The 8,731-nt window shown below is 47.2% G+C and overlaps 1 protein-coding gene across 1 annotated transcript in view; it reads right to left on the bottom strand.

Annotated features, from left to right (window-relative positions):
* Nucleotides 1-2,229: 2,229 nt before the first annotated feature.
* LOC140387050 (integrin alpha-E-like) overlaps nucleotides 2,230-8,731 on the bottom strand; it is a 434,586-nt gene continuing 428,084 nt past the window's right edge. Inside the window, exons 31-32 of the mRNA XM_072470061.1 lie at nucleotides 3,649-3,759; nucleotides 2,230-2,706 (exon numbers count right to left, since the gene is read on the bottom strand). Coding sequence (XP_072326162.1) covers nucleotides 2,644-2,706; nucleotides 3,649-3,759 — 174 coding nt within the window. The 3' untranslated portion in view covers nucleotides 2,230-2,643. The remainder of the gene's footprint in view (nucleotides 2,707-3,648; nucleotides 3,760-8,731) is intronic.

The raw sequence follows: 8,731 nt of genomic DNA, 5'->3' as shown, positions 1-8,731 counted from the left end.
TTTCGTGTTAGGGTTTGGGTTAAGGGTAGGGTTCGTGTTAGGGATAGGGTTAGGGATAGGGTTAGGGTTAGGGATAGGGTTAGGGATAGGGTTAGGGTTAGGGGTTTGTAAAAAGTGTCGGAAAATTCTTGCGGCGCTTCATAAAAGAGAGCCATCTTGCTGCCGCTACGCGGCGAACCCATAGGCTCACAACGTCTGCGCACGTAGTGCGCGTCGCAAAATATTTACACATTTTAGGAGCCAATAAGATGCTTAAAATTGTATCGTTCCATCTAATTTAGAGCTTGGGTTAGGGTTAGGGTTAGGGTTCGTGGTAGGGTTAGGGTTCGTGTTAGTGTTAGGTTTAGGGTTAGGGTTAGGTTTCGTGTTAGGGTTAGGGTTAGGGGTAGGGTTCGTGTTAGGGATCGGGTTAGGGTTAGGGTTAGGGTTAGGATTCGTGTTAGGGTTAGAGTTCGTGTTAGGGTTAGGGTTAGGTTTCGTGTTAGGGTTAGGGTTAGGGGTAGGCTTCGTGTTAGGGATAGGGTTAGGGTTAGGGGTTTGTAAAAAGTGTCGGAAAATTCTTGCGGCGCTTCATAAAAGAGAGCAATCTTGCTGCCGCTACGCGGCGACCACATAGGCTCGCAACATCTGCGCACGTAGTGCGCGCCGCAAAATATTTACACATTTTAGGAGCCAATAAGTTGCTTAAAATTGCATCGTTCCATCTAATTTAGAGCTAGGGTTAGGGTTAGGGTGAGGGTTAGGGTTCGTGTTAGGGTTCGTGTTAGGGTTAGGGTTAGGGTTAGGTTTCGTGTTAGGGTTTGGGTTAGGGGTAGGGTTCGTGTTAGGGATAGGGTTAGGGTTAGGGTTAGGGTTAGGGGTTTGTAAAAAGTGTCGGAAAAGTCTTGCGGCGCTTCATATAAGAGAGCCATCTTGCTGCCGCTACGCGGTGACCCCATCGGCTCGCAACATCTGCGCACGTAGTGCTCGCAGCAAAATATTTACACATTTTAGGAGCCAACAAGTTGCTTAAAATTGCATCGTTCCATCTAATTTAGAGCGAGGGTTAGGGTTAGGGTTGGTGTTAGGGTTAGGGTTCGTGTTACGGATAGGGTTAGGGTTAGGGTTAGGGGTTAGTAAAAAGTGTCGGAAAATTCTTGCGGCGCTTCATAAAAGAGAGCCATCTTACTGCCGCTACGCGGTGACCCCATAGGCTCGCAACATTTGCGCACGTGGTGCGCGCCGCAAAATATTTACACATTTTAGGAGCCAATAAGTTGCTTAAAATTGTATCGTTCCATCTAATTTAGAGCTAGGGTTATGGTTAGGGTTAGGGTTCGTGTTAGGGTTAGGGTTAGGGTCAGGGTTAGGTTTCGTGTTAGGGTTAGGGTTAGGGTTCGGGATAGGGTTAGGGTTAGGGTTAGGGGTAGGGGTTTGTAAAAAGTGTCGGAAAATTCTTGCGGCGCTTCATAAAAGAGAGCCATCTTGCTGCCGCTAGGCGGCGACCCCATAGGCTCGCAACATCTGCGCACGAAGTGCGCGCAGCAAAATATTTACACATTTAGGAGCCAATAAGTTGCTTAAAATTGCATCGTTCCATCTTATTTAGAGCTAGGGTTAGTGTTAGTGTTAGGGTTCGTGTTAGGGTTAGGGTTCGTGTTAGGGTTAGGGTTAGGGTTAGGTTTCGTGTTAGGGTTAGGGTCAGGGTTAAGGTTCGTGTTAGGGATAGGGTTAACCCTAACCCTAACCCTATCGCGAACCCTAATCCTAACCCTAACACGAGACCTAACCCTGACCCTAACCCTAACCCTAACACGAACCCTAACCCTAACACGAACCCTAACCCTAAGCCTAACCCTAACCCTAGCTCTAAATTAGATGGAACGATGTAATTTTAAACAACTTATTGGCTCCTAAAATGTGTAAATATTTTGCGGCGCGCACTACGTGCGCAGATGTTGCGAGCCTATGGGGTCGCCGCGTAGCGGCAGCCAGATGGCTCTCTTTTATGAAGCGCCGCAAGAATTTTCCGACACTTTTTACAAACCCCTAACCCTAACCCTATCCCTAACACGAACCCTAACCCTAACACGAACCCTAACCCTAACACGAACACGAACCATAACCCTAACCCTAACACGAACCCTAACCCTAACACGAACCCTAGCCCAGCGACAATACAACTACGCCACTGCCTCCTCATCACAATTAACAATATACTTATATTTTAATATGAATTTGAATTGAAAAGATTACAAACTCGAATAATTACACCTTACACTAAAGAGAAACATTAGAAGAATGCTGTTGGAAGCAGATTGATTCGAGTAGGGTTGATATAAATTGTTCCAAAAATGAACTATTGAGCACTCCCCTATCGAGTATGTCTCTGCCGTTTTTCAATACAGAGAAATGCATTTTCTCCTGAATTTCAGATCTAAATGTATTAAGAATTTAGCATGAACAGAATACTCTTTATTTAACTGACCACATAGTTCAATCCTTTCACAAAATTGCACAAAGGCTCAATTCTGAGGCAGTTTTATTCAGTTCAAAAGTGCTGCCACTGAAAAGCTTTATTAAATGTAGAATAAATCATTTAAAATGCTGAATAAACCTTTGCAATGAATGAATTACCAACAATAGCAAATGAATTCCTTGGTTTCAATGTTCAGTTTCTTCTTCAGTTTCAATCATATCCTTGTAATTTCGTTTAAAAAAGCCACACTGTGAATTAAGGAGAAAGAAAATGAATGCAATAAATTAGTTGATTATGAGCATGCTGAAGACACAGCACTATGGAGGTTAAGGAAAAGTGAGGCCAATTTAAAGCCATATAACACCTCCAGGGTCAATTTTAGTGTCCAAAAGGTTAGATGGGGTTACTGGGTTAAGGGGATGGGGTGGAGGTGTGGACTTAAGTGGGACTTCTGCACTGTAGATTCTCTGATTCTATGACAGAATGTCCAGTATTTTCTATTTTTGTTTCATATTCCAACATCCGCAGTAATTTTATCTTCATGCTGATCCATCAACTTGTTAGTTACTATAATTCAGTTTCATTATTAACACTCAGTTTTCCAACATGTCCAACAACATGTTCCTCCTTTGTGCAGCATTTTGTGGTATATCTGCTACAAAACAAATATTTGTATTTCTTCAAACTTTATACACGGGACATAATGGCCGGGATCCTCTGAAATCCTGGCCAAGTGTTGACGGCGGTGTCAAAACTGGTGCGAGCGACGCCGGCGTCAACGGGCCTTCAGGCCCAGGCATTCACCACTTCCTAGGGGAGTAGAACGGCACCGGAGTGCTGTCCGCTGCTCCGGCGCCGAAAGCCGGTCCGCGCAATGCGCGCCACGGCCGGCACGGGTCTGCACATGCATGCCACGACCGTCTCCGTGCTAGCCCCCGGGCAATATGGTGGAGCCCTGCAGGGGCCCGGCGTGGAGGAACATAGCCCCCCCCCCCAGAATGAGCCCGCCTGCCAATCGGTTGCCCCCAATCGCGGGCCTGGCCACCGTGGAGGCACCCCCCGGAGACGGCTCCCTCCCCCACCGGAGAATCCCGGCCAATATCTATCTTAAAATTGTATTATGAACTCAGAGATTACAAAATTGTTAGTCCTTGCTCCTGTACAGGGTGAATTTAGACAGCTACACTTACTTTGTACAGAATTAAAATAATCAAAAGTAGAAGCAGGATTCCGCCAACTGAGCTCGCAGCCACCACCGGGATAGCATTAAAGACTGGAGTATTTACAAGGTTCACATGAATCTAAATAGGAAACAACCACAGGTTAGCAAGTTAGTATGTTTTTAATCAGAAACTTTATTTTAAAGGGGCTAATTTTCTAGGAGAAAGGGGAAAAGATAAACAATGCCTAGGATTTGTAGCGTTCCCACCAAGGGAAGCTGATTGCCTGTGCTTACAACGGGTACAGTTATATGTTACCATAGTAATGGTAATGGTAATGCAGGGAATGTTCCAATCTCTCTTGCCTCATTCTTCATTCTGACAATGGAGGGTGTTTGGAAGTAGTGACCTTTAACTCATGTACTCCCTCCAATGTGATGCAATGAAGGCAATAGGACCAAGGAAAGTCTGTTTCCTTCCAGAGTTAGGGGTTGGCACCAGTGTCCCCATGGTTGGCAAATGCATAGAGGGCAGTGTCTCTGATAGCACCAGCAGGAACTGCACCATGGTAGATGACAATTGATGAACTATATATTAACTTGTTTCAGCAATCCAGTGGTGACAGTTCACATGGGTCTTTCTGTTTGCATTGTGGAGGTAGTCAGTGCAAGTGTCTGCCGTACTCACACACTCCATTTATCCACAAAACTGAAAGGAGCTGATGTGAAATTTAGACAATATTGTTAATGGCTTGCAATGCCCCCAACAGTTGAGATGGTATGTCTTCGCTGGACTATCCGATGGTCACAGCTAATAGCTGGGTGCTTATTCACAAGATAAGTAAACATAAAGGAAACCATTAAAAATTGCTACATTCAGACAGAGTCTCTCATTATAGCATGCACCTCCTTTTTAAATGATTTGTTTTCTGTTTCCGTTTTTTTTACTGAAAGTTTATTTATTCCACTTTCTTCCCGTGTCTGTGTGGGAGCCCTCCGGGTTCTCCGGTTTCCTCCACAATCAAAGATGCGTAGGTTAGGTGCATTGGCTATGATAAATTTCCCCTTAGTGTCCAAGGATTAGGTGGGGTTACGGGGATAGGGCAGGGAATTGAGTTTGGGTTGGGTGCTCTTTCAGAAGGATGATTTGTTTTAAAATTGCCTTTTACTAGTTTGAAACTAATTTGATCCACTTCTAGAGAAACAGAGTCAATGTTTCAGGGCAATAATTTCACAACTGAGGGAAGATAGAAATTATTGTGCAAGTAAAATATGAAGTGTAGGAGGAAGAACAAGAGAAGGTCTGTGATAGGGTAGAGGGCAGGGGAGAATAAATGACAAAATAATTAATGGTACAAAAGACAAAGGGAGTGGTAACGGTTATGGTAAAGAAACAAAAGATATGTTTAGAGTGGCAGAATAACGAACATCCAGCGTTTAACTCACTGCCACATCTCTTCCTGGAATGCCTATCCTGAAGAAGTGCTGCTCTTCTCTCCGACAGGATTTCCGTATGTCCCTCCCCCACTATCCACCTTCACTGCTTTCCATTTCTCTCTTCGTGTTGGACGGATATTCACCAAGACTCGCTTCCACAGCCATGTTTCCTTCCTCAGTGACTGTCTTCGTCTCCCCACGGGGACTACCCCACAGGGATTTCAACTTAAATTCCACCCTGCATGTAACCTCCAGGATTGCAGGTACCTCCAGGATATACAACATTCTTCCAACTGCTGCTCTCGCCGCATCCTGAAAGCCACACTCAGTGCCATGCGCCGCCACATGAAGACACTCGACATCTCTCTCCAGCAGCACCGTCATACTCTCTCTCAAAGCTGTCCCTGTCCCCAGTTTCATTTCATCCTTCGCATCATTCGACGCCTTAACAAAAAACTTTTCCTGCTTCTTGCAGATGTTAAGGAACGCAAACTTCAACAACTCACCAACACCACTGCCCATCCTAGGCCCTCCACCACTCCCAATTCCTCGTACCCCATTTCCCAGCCCCAACCCTTGCCACGTGTTCACCATACCCTCCGACCTTCCCCTCTCTGAGGATGAGGGTGCTGTTCTCAGCAAAAGACTCAGCTTTGTACCCTTACGTCCCTACCTCAATGAATTCCGGGCTGGACATGATGTTGAACTCTTCTTTCGCCGCCTTAGTTTCTGTGCCCACTTCTTTGGGCAAGAATCCTCCCCCCGTTCCACTGATCCTTTCATGTGCCTCCAACATTCTCTCTCCAAGTGGGCCCCCCAACTGGGACAATTAGCTACCCTCGATCTTTTCATTGAGAACTGTCGACGGGACATTGGCCGTCTTATATTTTCTGCCCCCCTCACCCATTCCAAACTCTCCCCTTCCAAACTTTTCGCTCTTCACTGCGTCAGGTCTAACCCTGACTTTGTCATCAAACTTGCCGACAAAGGGGGTTCTGTTGCCGTCTGGCGCATTGACCTCTACCTCACAGAGGCTCAGCGCCAACTCTCAGATATTTCCTCCTACCTCCCCCGGACCATGACCAGACCTCTGAAAATCAAGCCATTATCTCCAACACCGTTGGCGACCTCATTTCCTCTGGATGCTTTCCCACTACTGCTTCCAACCTCATAGTCTCCCAACCACACAGCCCTTTTTTCCTACTTCCCAATATCCACAAAAAGGACGGTCCTGGCAGGCCCATTGTGTCAGCATGCTCCTGCCCCACCAAACTTATTTCCTCGTATCTTGACTCTATCCTCACTCCTCTGGTCCATTCCCTCCCCACCTACATCCGGGATTCCTCCGATGCCCTGAGTCATATTGACAGATTCCAGTCCGCGGGCCCTAACCGCCTCCTATTTACCATGGATGTGCAATCCCTCTACACCTCCATCCCACACCAGGGTGGCCTGAGAGCTCTTTGTTTCTTTCTCGAAAAGAGACCCGGACAATTCCCATCCACCACACCAGTGTTGATTGTAGAGCCAGGGAGATAGCATCTGCTGTGGACCGGTTGCGGTGATAGGCAAACTGCAGTGGATCGAGACCATCTGGGAGGCTGGCGTTGATCGGTCTCATGACTAGCAGCTCGAAGCATTTCATGATAACAGACGTCAGGGCCACCGGTCAGTAGTCGTTGAGGCAGACTACCTTGTTCTTCTTTGGTACTGGTATTATGGTGATCTTCTTGAAGGAGGTGGGGATTTCAGAGCAGAGGAGTGAGGTGGTGAAGATATCTGCGAATACACGCGGCAGCTGGTCTGCGTAGGCTCTGAGATCTCGTCCAGGGACTCCGTCGGGGCCCGTCACTTTCCGCAGGTTCACTTTCAAGAAAGCAGCTCTTACCTCTGAGGCTGTAATAGTGGGTATGGGTGTGTCCAGGGCTGATGGGGCGGGTGGCACTGATACATTTGCTGACTGCTCAAAGTGGGTATAGAACTTGTTCAGTTCATCGGGGAGGGATGCTTCAGCCCCAAAGCCCCGCCTTTGTACAATATGCAACTTAAAACCCTGGAAGGGTAACACCAATGCTGCTTCCGCAAGATTCTGAATATCCATTGGCAGGATAGATGTACCAACGTTAGTGTTATTACTCATGCCAACATCCCCAGCATCGAAGTATTGACCATGCTCGATCAGCTATGCTGGGCAGACTATGTTGTCTGAATGCCTGACGGGGCAAACAGGTCCCAGGAGGACAGAGGAAGTGCCTCAATGACACCTTTAAAGCCCCGTTGCAAAAGCGGAACATCCCAACTGACTGCTCAGTATCCCTGGTGAAAGATTGCCCAAAGTGGAGAAAAAACATCTGGGAAGTAGCGGAATCCCTCAAGTTTAATCGTCGAGAGCAGGGTGTAGCCAAGCAATGACAACAAAAGGAGCTCATGGCAACCCAGGCAACTCACCCACCCATTCCTCTAACCACCATTTGCCTCACCTGTGACAGAGGCTATGGGCGTAATTTACCGGCTGTTTGCGCCGGCGGGACATTCCCGTCCCACCGACGACGCACGGATTTCCCAGCGTCGAGAGGTGCAGTCAACAGGAAATCCTGTTTTTTTTTTCATAGAATTTACAGTGCAGAAGGAGGCCATTCGGCCCATCGAGTCAGCACCGGCTCTTGGAAAGAGCACCCTACCCAAGGTCAACACCTCCACCCTATCCCCATAACCCAGTAACCCCACCCAACATGAAGGGCAATTTGGACACTTAAGGGCAATTCAGCATGGCCAATCCACCTAACCTGCACATCTTTGGACTGTGGGAGGAAACCGGAGCACCCGGAGGAAACCCACGCACACACGGGGAGGATGTGCAGACTCCGCACAGACAGTGACCCAAGCCGGAATCGAACCTGGGACCCTGGAGCTGTGAAGCAATTGTGCTATCCACAATGCTACCGTGCTGCAATGGATGGACCCGAAAATCCTGCTGGTAGGTCGCCTCCGCGGCGGGTTGGTCAGTAAATCCCACTCAATAGGTTACCGGAGTCCTCAGACACCTGGTAGCTCATTTTTAATATGGAAGCAAGTCACCTTCAAGCCCAAGGGACTGCCTAAGAGAGAAGAGAGAGGTACATCCACAGTTCTGTTAGGGAGGGCTCGGGTTAGGGTTGACACAGTGACAGTGAAGGAATGGCAATATATTTCCAAGCCAAGGTGATGAGTGACTTGGAGGAAACCTGGAGGTGGTGGGGTTCCCATGCATCTGCTACCCTTGCTCGATGATAAAGGGCATGGGTTTGGAAGGTGTGTCTAAGGAGCCTTGGTAAGTTCTGCATCTCATCTTGTAGATGGTACATACAGCTGCTACGTGCAAGCATTTATATCTAGAGGATTGGAGAATAAAAACACAGAAGTATGCTGCAGCTGCACAGAACCCTGGTTAGGCCCCACTTGGAGTCACTGTGAGCAGTTCTGGGCACCACACCTTGAGAGGGATGTTTTGGCCTTGGAGAGAGAGCAACGTAGATTTACAAAAATTATATCTGAACTATGTGGGTTAAGTTATGAAGAGAGATTATGCATATTGGACCTGTTTTTGCTGGAATTTAGAAGGTTAAGAGGTGATCTGATCGAAGTATTTAAGATATTAACAGGGAAAGACAGGGTAGATAAAGATAAACTGTTTCCAC

Source organism: Scyliorhinus torazame, chromosome 12, assembly GCF_047496885.1.
Source record: "Scyliorhinus torazame isolate Kashiwa2021f chromosome 12, sScyTor2.1, whole genome shotgun sequence".
NCBI classification, from domain to species: Eukaryota; Metazoa; Chordata; class Chondrichthyes; order Carcharhiniformes; family Scyliorhinidae; genus Scyliorhinus; species Scyliorhinus torazame.
Note: the sequence above shows the minus strand (reverse complement) of the source record. Positions and strands in the feature narration are given on the sequence as shown.